At 31.3% G+C, this 15,110-nt stretch overlaps 2 protein-coding genes across 2 annotated transcripts; one reads left to right on the forward strand and one right to left on the reverse strand.

The window, feature by feature from the left end:
• Positions 1–607: 607 nt before the first annotated feature.
• On the forward strand, positions 608–1,603 carry LOC130445873 (facilitated trehalose transporter Tret1-2 homolog). Its single transcript, XM_056781761.1, has one exon. The coding sequence runs from the start codon at positions 608–610 to the stop codon at positions 1,601–1,603; it is 996 nt and encodes a 331-aa protein (XP_056637739.1).
• Positions 1,604–9,760: 8,157 nt separating this feature from the next.
• On the reverse strand, positions 9,761–13,228 carry LOC130445286 (facilitated trehalose transporter Tret1-like). The gene is made up of 2 exons (XM_056780849.1): positions 13,088–13,228; positions 9,761–12,166 (listed from the first exon to the last, which is right to left on the reverse strand). Exons 1-2 carry the CDS (start codon positions 13,173–13,175, stop codon positions 10,830–10,832), a joined length of 1,425 nt encoding a protein of 474 aa, XP_056636827.1. The 5' UTR covers positions 13,176–13,228; the 3' UTR covers positions 9,761–10,829.
• Positions 13,229–15,110: the final 1,882 nt, after the last annotated feature.

Genomic DNA, 15,110 nt, shown 5'->3' on the forward strand with positions numbered 1-15,110 from the left:
ATATACCACAGAGATTCATTTCAATGACCCTTGATCAGCAGTCATAGATAACCATTTCGTTTGAGATGCCTACGTGCTACGCATTTGGCCATTGTTTTTTCACTTCTTGCTAAATTCAACGATTCTAGAAGCTTTAGGTGACCTGTCTGGCTCCCTAACTTCAATTTTGCTGTCTGGATTCAAAATTGACTGTATAAATCAATCTTTAACTTTAATTTTTTTTTCTATATTTTATTTTAACTCATTCGATTAAGTAAACTATAAAATTTTGTTTGTTTTAGCATCATTGATGGCAATGTCTTTGGGAATTTCAATCGCGTGGATGTCTCCAGTTATACCGAAACTAATGTCGAACAATACAGACATCAATCCTTTGGGAGAGGCAATATCGACTCTTCAAGTTTCTTTGATACCAGTTCTTCTGTTTTCTTCTACCACTTTAACATATCCACTGTGGGCAAAAGTTGTTGATAGAATTGGAAGACGAACTACCTTAAGACTTCTTGCTGTTATTCTTTTATTTAGTTTAACGACTACAGCGTTTGCGAATCATTATTATATTTATTGTGTTACATTAGCAGGTACTGGATCCAGTGTTGCAGGTTCAATGCTTTCCGCATCTCTTTACATCAATGAAATATCAGAAGATAGCTACAGAGGAACATTAGGCTGTTTATTGGGATTACAAATACCATTAGGACTTCTTTATGGTTTTGTTTGTGGAGCATTGTTCAATGTTAGAGTTTTCACTTTACTTTGCGCAGCACCCGCTGTTATCCATCTGATATTGTCGCCTTTCATACCAGAGTCACCTGTTTATTTGATAACAAATCATAAACGGATTGAAGCGGTTGCTGCGCTGAAAAAATTGGGACGTACTTTAGATAAATCGGTTACTGATATGGAAGACGAAATTGTAAAAGCCACTACCTCCCCAAACCAGAAATGTTTTTTCGAAATTTTTAAGAACAGTAACACGAGAAAGGCATTCTTTTTAGCATCACAAATGTTTGTTATCGAACAATTTTCTGGTATATCTATCATTTTAGCTTACGTTGTAACTATTATAGACAATTCCCAGTCAACTTTGACAGGCAATACAGTAAGTATAATAATAGGTTTAGTAAAAGTAGCTACATATTTGATATCACTTTATCTAATAGATAGAATAGGAAGAAGAAAACTAATACTTACTTCTTCTTTTCTATGTATCTTTCCCATATTTTTCATGGGAGTTTATTCTTATCTCTCACATATCAAATCACATGCATTTGATAATCTTGGATGGCTACTAGTAACATTTGTCATATTTTACGTAATGGCTTATTCAATAGGATTGGGAACAGTACCAATGACATTTGCTGGCGAAGTTTTTCCTGATGATTTTAGAGCTACCGGGGTAGCTCTTGTTTTAGGTATAGATCAAATTTTAGCTTGCGCTATATCTTTTTCTTACCCCAATTTAGCTGAATTGTGGGGATCTCATTGGTGTTTTTGGGTCTGTAGTTTTGTAACTACAATTGGTTTTATAAATATGTTTTTTACTGTGCCCGAAACTAAAGGTAAATCTTTTGCGGAAATACAAAAAATGTTATCAAAGTAATATACTTCTGTACGAGTGGACACAAATTATTTTAGGAAAATCTGATGAAACTTAAAACGATTAAATACTATTAAAATTAAATAAAAATAGTTGAACCTGCTCTCATCTTATAGCAGGGTCAATGAAGAATATAAATAATATAACTTTCAATGAAAGAGTTTATAAGGAACACATAAGTTATTGACAAAGTAATGCTGTTGTAGTGTTAGTAGTAAATAGTTTGCTCAGTATAAATATTACGAATAGTTAAGAAATCCCAAATTAGTATAAGTTTAGTGGAAACCGATAGAATTATCAAATCTATAGCAAATTTTGTTTTCACATATTCTCACTAGTTGATAAGTGCTTCAGTATATTGAACTGTAGATGATGATGCAGCCGGTGAAGCCTTTTAGCTAGTTTCTGAAATACTGGGTGTTTGAAATTTGAATGAGGATTCCTATTTTCATGAAAATATACCATTTCTACTAGAAAATTGGACATTCAGCGTTTTTTGACTTAAGGATTGCCTTTGGACTAAAACTGTGGTACTAACAGTAAGTGCTAGTTATGGTTGTGTCCTATAAATTGAAGCAAATTCTATTTTTTCGGTTATAAGTTATGCGTAAGATAAAAGAAAAAGATAAAAAAACGTTGAATTATTCAAAGAATTCTTGCTTGGATCTGTTATCGAATATGTTGGAGAATGTATTTAAATAATTGGAGAACAAAAATAAAAACTTCAATTCATCTGTGATACTATTGAATAATTTGAATATGTTACGGCTTAAACCCGAATTATGTAAATTGGATGGCTAATGTCCCATCTTTTCTTGATTTCGGAGATTGCGAAGTGGCATGATAGAATCAGCCTAAATTGAAGGATATAATCATTGACACGTATTATTGGCTCTTTGAATTAAAAACGAAAATATAAGGATTAACATTAGCAAATTAGATTTTTGATAAAACAAATACTAGAAATACAAAATGTATTGAAAAGAAGTAGAATAGTCAACGTAAATAATTCATATCACAATCACTTATTATACCAATCTGAACTTTTGTGACATCTCATATTACATAAAAATTTGTTGCTCATGCATGTACAGTGAAAAGTGTTTCCATTAAATACAAGAAAATGATCGCTTGGTTTAACTATTTGATTTCAATTACCTCGCTATATGTTTACTGTGTAAATTAGTGTTGGTTATCACTGCTTGTTTATGAAATAACTAAAGTGAAGAAATATGAAAAGAAATTATTAGCTCATTTCTCACAAATACAGCATCATTTCACTATCGAATGTTTAATTTTATCACTATGTAACTATAATCTATATGTAATATTTTTGATAATAAATGTTATGTAATGAATCCAGATTTACGTTTCGTGTATCCTGTTTCTAATATCTTCTTTTGGAGCAGTGTAGCTTCAATGGAGTGAATCAACCATAACTTAGAAGCCTCCAACTTCTTAAAATAATCAGGGAAGTATTCAATGATTTTTTCACATCAATTAATCAGGCAATATACAGAAGATATGCCGCATAACTGGGCATCATTATTTTAAATATTTCTTAGGAAGTTCAATGCCAAAAAAGCACAGTTCTTGTTTAACTGTAACGTTTTGCGATAGTTGTTTACAGATTCGAAATTACCGTATTTGACTAAGGAGATACTACCTATAGAAGAAGCGGGGGTTAATTATTTAGTGAGTCAATTCATATACTAGTGCGAAATAACAGTTCAAAGATATTTAATCAGCAATAACAGGTATCCATATTATGGATTCAATATTTGAAAAACAACGGATTTAGTTGACACTTCTGAAGATTACAAATTATAATAATAGGGCGCTATTAGCTTAAAAAAGTGCCACGCTAGCTTCTTAGCCTATGAAGGAAAATATTTATGTATGCCGGAAGCCAGCTTTACTAATTTTTTATTCTAGTTCCCTGTACTCCGGCACTAGAGACAAAGTTTACATAGTTATTTCCTACTTCATTGTGTTCTGGTACTCGGCAGAGGCTTGCTTTAGATTTACCAATCCAAAACACTTTTGATTATATTTTTTTGGGGTATTGTTTCCAAAGTTGTCTATGTAAATTGTTGTGTTTCTGATCAATTCACTACTATATCTTGACAGACGGCAGCGTGAGTTTTCTTTTGAATGATATTACAACCAGATTTCAATTTGTGAGGCTTCAATATTCAGTTCGTTTGGATACACACCAGCTGCTATTGCACCTCTTGTTAACGCAGCTATCGGTGAAAATTGGTAATTACCTTCTTCAGTGAAGGATTTCCCATCTCATTCCTTTCTTATAGGAATGTTCATCTTTATATTCATGTTATATAGTCCGTGTTTGGAGCTAATAGATTGTTCATAACTTTTTCTCCTATTGCACTCATATTCTGCAGTATAGTTGTATGTCCATAATTTCAATACCTCCAAACGTTGTCTCTCAGTAAACCTAGAAATATTTTTTAGTCCACACCGTTCATGAACAATTATATTCTCAACTCTCAGCTCAGGATGGCTTCTAATGCTGCTTGTGCAGTACTTCAGTCATGTTATTCTCTGCACTTGAAGATTCTCAAGTATTCGGATTCCTTTGATGGGCAAATTTTGAAGCCGGAAACTCAGGTATCTCGTTTTTCCTTGTGAGTGATCTTTTTAGTACTAATTTCCAGTCCTTCATTTTCTATCCACAAGGTGATCTCTTCTAATGCCTTTTTCATGTCGTCACTAATCTATACCCTACATTGTCAGCACTCGCTATTGCTCTGATTCTTATTCCTTCTAGATATTTTTTTAAAATCCCATTATCCACTATTGGTCATTACACTTCTCTTTGTGTTGTTCGTCTAGTAGTTTTTTCCCTATGATTTTGTACTTTTGTTTCTGAACTGACTTTTCTGCTTTTGAGTATCGTTTAAATCCAGTTTATTAGTGTAGCAATCACTTCTACTTCTATGAATATATTCATTATCGACGCTCTTTTTACACCGTCCTTTCTAATGATTTCACTACTTCATGCAATGTCGCCTTTAGTGATTTGCCTTTGAGTTTTCCCATGAATTTTTATAGTTGTATTCCTTTTTATACATGTATAAATCCAATATCCTTCCCATCACTTTCAGAATGGAAGAACATCCACATGAGTATCACTATATTTGATCCTGCTCACTTATATGGTTTGAAAGGAGCTCAATTCTCATCTGATTCTCCCACTCTTTTTCCACTATTTTCATGTCAACCATTTGTAGATTATAGTGTTCACAATATATTTTTTTAGAGTTTAAAGTTGTTCGTTCTGTATTCATTTACATACCGAAAGTTGCATTTTGAGTGTTCCATGTAGTGAAAGTGACAGTTCCGTACTGCAAAACACTTTCGAGACGCTCAGGAGGAAGTTAAAGACAACTTTAACTTCCTTAAATGTGACTCTAGTCACTTTAATGTTGACAGTTTCACTTCGATGATTTTGCATAACCTCAAATTTTCTGAAATGATTTGTTTTATCCATCTTAATTAATACATAACAATGAATCATGATGAAAAAGAAAATATTAGCGATGATGCCACCTCATCTCACCGAAGAAAGCAAAGTGGCTGTTTTCAATTCGGTGCTGGATAAATCTCGTGCAAGAAAAAGCACCAGAAAAAGGCGGAAAATCCAACGGAAAAGGTAGTAATCGCTTATTTTTCAGAAAAAACTAAAATCTGGAAAAGTTCTATTTTAACTCATCAATTTCCTGGAGGAATAAAACAAAGGGTACTCTACAAAAAAATCAAAAACGCCGCGGCTGAAATACTACTTTGTTCAGACTCATCCAACAAAGTAGCACTTTCAGTTCTTGGCATACAAATAAATATTTCAACGTTACCGTTATCATTATCTATTGTTTTTGAAAATAACTTCCCCAAAGATTTAAATTTTTGAGTTAATTCTTATTAAGGTGTGGCGGAAAAAGATTTTTCATCTAATTTTTTGTTAAAAAAACCGTATTAGTAAAATTGCAGTATTCTTATAATGTTCTATAAGACATTGGTGGCATTGACGTACGTCTACACGAGTATGTGATTTCTTAAAAGTATTATTGTTTCAGTTTTTCATTTCTTATTTATGAGTGTTATTGTATTATACTGCGTTGTATTTTTTTACTCTCGTAATTTCAGTAAACTAGAACTTTTTTTGTACCTCTATCATTTAAAGTCCCGATTTTAATGTGAATTTATTAAAACCTTTTAGTAGCAGATTTCATTAAATTCCTCAAATCCCGTTGAGCATGTTATTTTGTGTATACCAGGAATTTAAACCACGCGTGCTGTGATTGAAACAATTAAACCACGTCCTAGTATGTCCCAGTAGCACTGAAATTATTCACATCACAGGAATTCATAATGTTGTGTTGCCACATGCCACGATTTACCGAAATTATGCGTTAGGGTCGAGACGTTGCAATATAAATTGCAATAAATCTCTAACATTTTTTAAAACTAAATTGCAATGATAAAATTGAAATTAATGACATAAGTAACAGAATCACACACACAAACATGTTAAGTTTTTGTAAAATGAACTTTCAATTTAAATGTGCACACACTATACAAGGTGTTCCAAAGAAAGTTACCACGTCTCTAACATAAAGTCTAAAGTGGTAAAGAACTAAAAAATAATTGGGTTTTGTTAGGTTGAAAATTTTCGTAACACCATCTGTATTCAAGATGAAGGGTGCGGAAGAAAAAAAATTCATTTACATTTTTTACGGTTTTGCCAAAACTACTGGCAGTTTTGTAATGAAATTTAAAAAAAAATTGGTTTAATATCTGCCTTTAGACGACGCTAGTTACAAGGTTCGTACCGAGTACTAGTACTCGATATAATTTTTTTGAGGTTAGATTAATAGTTAAAAATTTCTTGTGAACTTAAACATTATTCAATTTTTTTATCAACAAGGTGATCTTGATTAAACTCAACACTTTTTTTTTATTTGAAAATTACTATAGACTAAATCGCTATAATATGTAGTACTACAATGGGACAGTTAATTGAGGTAAATATTCAGACGTTTTAAGAAACGCATTGGCATTTCTTTTAGAAAACATACCCTTAGTGATTCGTGATGGTTGCCCGACAAATTATTCCATATAAATTCGGTTTTTTTAGATCAAACATACTCTGATAAGTGAATAGGACGAGAAAGTTCATCCATTTGGCCACCCAGACTTAACTTTCTCAATGTTTTATTTGTGGAGCCGATTAAAGATCTCGTTCACACCAATGGAACTACGACAATGATATGATTGAAAGAAAACAGGCAATACAAAATTTTTTAATGGTAGAAATTGAAACTGCTGTCCTATCAACCAGTCAGCAATAGAAAGTATAGAAAATTATGGATGATATTTTGAACAACTTGGGCTTTCTAATTATGTAGTTATTTATCCAAATTGATCATTATTAGATTTGTTGGATAATTTATTTTGTGATTTGTTCTCATTGCTAGTAATATTAGATTTACAATTAGATAACGCCATCTAGAGGCGATAATAAGATTTAGTTCAAATTACTGCATTATTACAATTTAATTTCTGATTAGACGTAACAACTTTATAGACGTTTGAAGAAAAATTATGGGAGAGAGAAAAGATATTTATTTTTAAAAGACTTACATCAACTTTAATGCTTCTATTTAAATTTCTATTCACTTTGCTAAGAATTCATATAGTTTCTATTTCTGAACAGTAGAACTGGACTTCAGATATTTTTTCATAACAAGCTCTGGTCTGTCTTCCCTTTTATTTCAAGATATAGAATAAAGCTTGTGAATTGAATGCGCTTAATTTTTTGAAAAATTCGATTATTGTATATAAAGAGTCATGTAATTGAGTAAATTTAAAATAATGTGGCTTTTTAAGTTTAAGTATATTTTCAAATGCGCTCTCTAGTAGTGGACCTGAAATTCTGAAAATAATATCTACATGCTTCTCGGGACCACTTTTGTTATAATTTTTTTTACCTGAAGCTACAAGTTATTTTCTCTGAATTTATTGAAGTTCTTTCGAATCTATTCACGGTTCAATGGATACATCAATCAGAATTAGACAGCTATTTTCAATGGTTACTTATATCAAAATGAAAACATATTATAATACTTTTGATAACGATTAAATATTATGTTATTAGTTTGCACAACTTTTTGCTTGTTATGTTGGTTCGTAAACGAGAAAAAAAACAAGGCATTTTGAAAAATTTTTACTTCTGGCATGGAGTAATTAACAAAATAGAAATCGAGCGTAGTAAGCAACTTCACAATGATATATTCTTTACCGAAACTAAAGTCACATAACTTTTTTATTATTTTTTGAGGTATTGTATCAATTCTTTCACATGTTTGTTTTATTTTCCATTCCTCACACGAAAATTATCGTTGTTTTCATACTAAAAGAGTTCAGATTTGTTGATTATTGATTATAATGGTATATAAAGATTAAAAGAGTTTGGAGATATATAATATTGTTCCAAACGCATTCAATATTTGTGATAATTTTCTACCTTGTACATCAAAAAAAAAAAGATGAAATCGCTTCCAGTTTGTGGACTGAAGAATGCAAGCCAAGGAAGCAAAGAATCTTAACTCCTGAAGAAATTCAACAATTTTCAGATGATGTACTCAGGGATAAGAATTTGTTGATAAAGGTATGTTTAACAAATCCTGAAGAAAATTAATAATTCCTGACTGCTTTAACTATTGGCTTCGCGGAGATGTGGCTTTGGTCGTTATACTCCCCAGACAAAAAATGTTTGTAGATGTATAGGTCAGAATATGGATAGGCGAAACACGATTTTTTTAAATTGAATAACATTATACTGAGAGTTGGTATATATAATTACCTTGACTGGAATATTACAATAAATCAACCATTTTTTGGGAAGCGCGTCTATCAAAATAAGAAAAATAATTAATATACTCATTTTATCAACCTTGCTATTATCATGAATTCTAAAAAGGTGGTTATTTATAAAATGCAAAGTTTAACGTAAACGATATGTTATCGTGTTTCATGTTATCTGTAAAGGTCCTGGAAATTATAAATATTAATCTAAAATTTTAAAATTATACTTCCAAATTAAAAACAATTACAAATAAACTATCACATTACTGCATAACTTCTCTCCACTATCGTCCAAACCAAAAACATTAAACCTTCTAAAGGTTTAAATTAATGTTTAAAAGATTCCCTTCAGAAATTTTATTTCATGGATTCTTTTGATAACAAATCATAATTGGCTTGCACCGCTAGGAATATGTTCTCTAAAGAAACTTAAGTCAGACGTTCGGAATATTTTGAAAATGAATTGAGAATATATTAGAAAATGAGTTTTTTTTATTCATGACCTTTCTTTCTATGTTAAGCTAAGAACTAATGGACCGCACTACCTATACTTTGACCCCGGATGGGTGAAACAACTCTTGCCAAAGAAACTTGAAGAAACCTATTTTTTAGCAGTAAAGTACCTTTTATATGACAATTATAACAAAAAGTTATCGGGATAAGTTATTAAGAATCCACATTTAAATCTTTATACAATCTTTTGATTTTTTTATGCTTAGTTCACAAATCGAAAACTAATATTTGTAGTGAAAACTGCCATGGAAAACAAAATTGTATCCATAACAACAATAATCTATTAAAATGAACTGTCAAAAGATTTTTTATTAGAATTTTTTTTAAATACAATGCTAACGCCAAAGGAAGGAGATTATGTATTTTGAACCCGCGAAAAATTGATAAATATGGTTATTTCTATCTTCATAGAAAGAAATACAAATACTGCGATGATCAAAAGTATTGCTTAGCATTTGATCAAGAGATGTCTAACAATAGAAAGATATAAAATGATCAAACTGAAGTCCCTGAAGCAAATTGAGACCAGAGATGCAGATTAGTGAAGGAATAATTATTTGACTATGATGGCAACTACTTTCTATTGAATTTTTCTTATCAAATTACCAAAACAACAACAATTATTGTCTGAAAATGTACCAAAATAACTAAACAGTTACTAAAAGCCTGAAATGTATAATTATTTTTGATAATAATTTCGAGGATAAATAATAAAAAATAATAAGGATAGGAAAGGGTCATATCTATATAAAATATACATTTCTACAAAAATACTATTTAATTATACTAAGTAGAGCAATTTCAGTAAATCCAGACATTAAATATATCGAAATATTTATTCATTACATATATCACCTGAATCTTTTTATATTAAATGATCATCATTACCTCATGTGGTGAAGTTGTTTCTAATGTGACCTCAAATTTGCAATTTTCTATGAATAAATCGAGCTTGTTATAATTTTTGCTAATAATTAGTGAAAAAATTTGAGCAGGAACATCAATGTAAATAAGAAAGTCCCTTCGCTTCACCTCTGATCATCTTAAAATAAAAAAATAGAAATTTAATACACCAATGACTTTATTATACGAAGAAAATCGTTTATCATACATATTTTGACAACAGGCTGGAAAAATCTGGATAATATGACAGGTTATCAACTTATTGCATACCTGCCTGAGGTGTTGCGGATGTTGCAATAGTGAAGCTGGAGCTCGGTTATAATGAATATACTACTCATACTACCACACACATTTACACATCTTTCAAGACGAAGACTTTGTTATCGAAACGTGCTTCACACATTGTAATTGTGAGTGTTAGTGTAAATAATGTGTTCAGTATGAATATCATCAACGGTTTCAGAAACCAGAAACTCCAACTCTGTGGGTGCGTTATCCTGATGCAACAGAACACATTTGTGGAAAATCTCCGGCGTTTTTTTATCACGTCACGTAATTCCAAAACTAAATTGATACTATTAACTAACTACCACTAATAAGGGATACCTGATTCGTACCGTGTTAATTATCTTGTAACAATTTCTTTGTCTTTTTTTTCACTTGGTTATAAGACGACAACAAACGTCTTTTAGAGTTTGCATCTGCAAGCAATTTGTTCATAGTCATTTCGACAATGATATATTATGAGATTTTGCATTAGGGTCAACTCTTTCTAACGCAAGTATTCAATTACTGCTTGACACAATCCATTTTGATACTGAGCTGTTACTTATTGGAGTTCGATTTTCTGAAACCGTTGGTATGATATGATACTGAATACATTACCATTATATCCGGATAAAATATATTCACACAATTTATTTGATTAGCTTTCTAAAAGATTTTGTATTTCTAAAAAAGATTTTCCCTTTGTTTCTGGCATGGTAAAATAAATACTGATAAATCCAATTGATGAAGCTGCCGCGCATATCCAGAAACACCAATGTAATCCTAAAGTGGTAGAAACCAAGGGAAAACTGAATATTATGATACTCAGTACTAACGTGTCTATTATTAATGTTGTTGCTACACCAGCAGATCTTGCATCCTTAGGAAATATCTCTCCTGCGAATGCCAAAGGTACATTTCCCAATCCAATACCATACGATAATATGTAACTCAGAGTAAAAAGTATTGATATCCATCTAATATTATCAATTAAGTTCGAACCGATATGGTCTAAATAAAAAAAAATACCAAGAAGTAACATCAGAGCTGAACAGCCAAAGATGGAACTGAGTATCAATGTTTTTCTTCCCAATTTATCTATATAATATATAGCCGGAAAAAATGATACTAATTTCGTTAGTCCGACAAGAATTCCGACAACATCTCCTGATAAACCAGTACCAGCTTTGGTAAAAATTAACGTCACGTAAGCCAATATTAATGATATTCCCGATAATTGCTCTACAATAAAAAGTTGAGTACTTATCAAAAAAGCTTTTCTTATGGATTTGCATCTAACAAAGTCTGAAATTTTTGTCAACTTTCGTAATAACATATCATTATCGATTGTTAATTTTATTTTATTGTATTCAAGTTCTATTTCACTGACGTTCTTTCTACCTCTCAAAGTTTCTAAAGCTTTATAAGCTTCGGTATTTTTTTGTTTAAATATTAAATGATATGGAGATTCTGGTATTAGAAATGAAAGTACAAGAAATATGATAGATGGTGTTGTACTTATTAACGATGAATTTTTTAGGCTATAAACTGATCCTAAAATGTAACCTATTAGAATTCCTATTGGCATATGCAATGACATTATACAATTTATTGTTCCTCTATAAGAATCTTGTGCAATTTCAGTATTATACACCGTTAAAGCCAGTACACCTCCATAAGCACTTATTCCAATTGATGGCAGAAATATATAGTAAACGATGATATTTCTTGCAAGAGCTATCGTTAACAAATTGCAGATGTGTATGGTTGCCATAATTCTCATGGTCGTCTTAGCTCCAATAGTATTTAATACTTTCGCCCAAGGTATGTACATGATAACTGCTGCCAACGATGGTAGTATACTAAGAATGGAGACTTGCACCATTGAAATCGGCTCTCCGAATGGATTGACAATAGTATCATTCGAAAGAAGTTTTGTGAAAGTAGGGGAATACCAAGATATTTGCATACCAGTTGATATCATCAGCAAGTCGGCTAAAACATAGAGAAACACAAATACAATATTAAGTTTGAGGTGTTGAAGATACAGATACAAAATTTTTATTATTTATTTGTAATTAAGTCTTCGATGTAGTGAAAAACAAGTTTTTTAGTGTTATATTCATAAAGTTTTATGCAATTTATATGAGACGGTTTGTCTTTGGCCTGAAATAAGCCAAATTGACTACCGTTTCTCTTAACATGTGAAACTGTTCAATCGATACGATAATATGCCGTACTGGTCAATTTCTTCTTTTTCAAAATATAAAGGTTTATGATGAACTTATGTACAAAATTTATGAAATGTACAATGTTCAATTAAAAAAAATGCAGAAATATGTCGAATAGTTAATTTTAAGCTGCGTTTTGTCGAACTGTGCCACGATCTTAGTCCAAAGGAGAGTTGCACACAAACAAACAAACAAAACCATATACAGGTGAAGCTAATATAAGCGTGTTAAGATGCTATACTTTCTATGTAGATGGTTTTAATAGTTTAGGCACTATAGGCACTGTAGATCTGCAAGATGTTGATATTTCTCTTGTTTTGAGATGGGGGCTAATTACCAGGTATTGAGGTATTTATAAATTCATTATATAATTCTTGCAGCACCTTATTAGTAATTAGGTGAATATTTGTCATTTCATCTGAGATGCTTTGATTTGCAGTAGATCCATTTAGTATGCAACATCTATGGATTGTTTTTCAACTTCCTCCGTCATCTAGTATATATCGTGGGTATAAAATGTCTGCTTTATTTTTGTCACTCCATCAAAACAATATAAAGCAAAAACATAAATTTTCGTTATTGCCTTAATTTTGGTATCACCAAAATGAAAGAACAGAGAAGTTTATTCTTTCTTTATTCTCCAACGTGATTATTTCCATTGATAATAAATTAAATAAAGGTTTACCTGTTAAGCTGCAAAAGTAGGTGTACCATGGAACTTGATTCAAATTTTTAACCGCAATGAGAGTTTTGGGATGATGTACATTAAACATTTCAATTTGGATTTATTATTATCACTGATAATAATGAAGTTGTGACTAGTAATGAATGCAAACATACCTATTTATCACTACCTTATTATACTAACGAGTAATTATGTTCAGTAGAAACATACTTGCGGGTAATAATTAGCTATATTAGTATAGCCGCTTTCTAAATAAACCTTTGCGGTATTGACCTAATTTTTTGCATAAAAAACATACATAGCTGGTTGGATATGTTATACAGATTTTTCTTATTTCCCAAATAGTGATAATGAAATCATAAGAGAATCAGTGGGTTGCAAAGGTTGTGCATAAGGAACATAAGTAACGTATGTTCTAATAAAGTCAAGTTCATGTTGCATCCTAGATAGGTGCGGGAAACTACCAACAACCTGTTCCTCCACCTCTTCCGGATGCCACTTCGGCCTACTCCATTACCAATAATGACATTCCAGTTAAATCGACCAATAGCTCTCTAAAATTAAAGGTCCAGGCGGATAGCTCACCATATGACTCGAAGCGTGCAGTGTCCTCGGTGCTCTAGATGATCAGCATATTATCTTTTTTCAAATCATCTTTATATTTTTCTTCCAGCTTCTCATTTCGTTAGTGAAATTCCAAGATTGTTGTCTTGGAATCAACCTCAAACAAGATGTTTGAATGTTGTTCACATAGAGCAGACGTCTCACTGTTTAAAAAATAAATTAATAGGTCATCAATCCATGAATCCGGTTCAATGAAAAACAATTTAGAGACATGTATTGAATAATTCAACGTGTTTAATATTTTTTAAATGTAATAAGTGATTTTAAAACTACTTAAATAACCATTGGAAACGGCATGTGACAAAATGTTGTCGCAATTTTATTCATAATACAAGTATAATATGGTAGCCCAAGATGAGGTATTAACAAATTTTGTAAATTTGAAATATGGGTTTGTAATGAGGGGATTCTGAACGCCATGGAATAAGTCCTTCACGTTCTGTCCACGTGTTGCCACAAACATTATTTAGAAGTTGTCTCACCGCCAATTAAAAGGAAGAGATGCCATAGACGAACAGCATCCTATAGATAGCCAATTCGAGGTCTCGTTTCAGTGCCATTTTTTTGTTCATGAGCACAACTAAACGTACATGTAAGAACAGATTCCTTCTGCATTTGATAGCATACTTCAAATTCAAATTTTAAACTCAAATCTTTCCTCATTATTTTTCGAAACAGGTCAATGGAGTTGTATCATTCAAAACGATCACGATCACTTTGGTTGATACACATCCATTAATATTATTTAAATATACTCTCATTTTTAATTATGGGGAGAATAGGGTCTTAGAAATGAAAAAAAATTGAACAAACGATTTATTACTATATTGCAAAAAATAAAAAATACATGTACATACGTATACATAAGCGTTTCATATACTCACACTACTAGAAAATGAGGATAGAGGTTTTGTTCTCTGCGCTACAGAATCTGCAGACTGCATTATCTGCTATGTATAAGTGTCCATTGAAGCAACATTGCCTTAGATAAGTACATAATCATTATAAAATTACCACTATACTGTTTTTTTTGTATTTTCTTGAATATTTCTATGCCAATATAAACAAGAAATCATCACCTTTTAATCTTTCATCAACATCTTTAAAAACTCTATCAATTTTTTTCACATAATTGAATAAAATTGTATTTATTATAATATTTAATAAGTCAGTTTGCTTTTCAAACGTATGATATTTATCACAAAAAAATTTATACTTGTTACTTGTTTTAACTTTTGTTAGTCCTACCTACTGGAGGTGCAGTGCAAGAGCAATTTCTCACACAAAAAAGGAAAAATTCAGTATGCTTCTTAGATTACAATTACATGTATGGAAATTTAAAGGTTTACGAGTCTTTCTTTTTCATCCGTCTACTCTATGGGACATAATGGAGTACTCG

This window comes from Diorhabda sublineata, chromosome 6 (assembly GCF_026230105.1).
Source record: "Diorhabda sublineata isolate icDioSubl1.1 chromosome 6, icDioSubl1.1, whole genome shotgun sequence".
Lineage (NCBI taxonomy): Eukaryota > Metazoa > Arthropoda > Insecta > Coleoptera > Chrysomelidae > Diorhabda > Diorhabda sublineata.

Excerpts from the sequence above, each read along its gene's own strand:
- LOC130445873 (XM_056781761.1), top strand. The coding sequence starts at position 608 with ATGCTTTCCGCATCTCTTTACATCAATGAAATATCAGAAGATAGCTAC.
- LOC130445286 (XM_056780849.1), bottom strand. The coding sequence starts at position 13,175 with ATGTTTAATGTACATCATCCCAAAACTCTCATTGCGGTTAAAAATTTG. Across the intron at positions 12,167-13,087 it reads CTACTTTTGCAGCTTAACAG|CCGACTTGCTGATGATATCA; the intron begins GTAAACCTTTAT and ends TCTATGTTTTAG.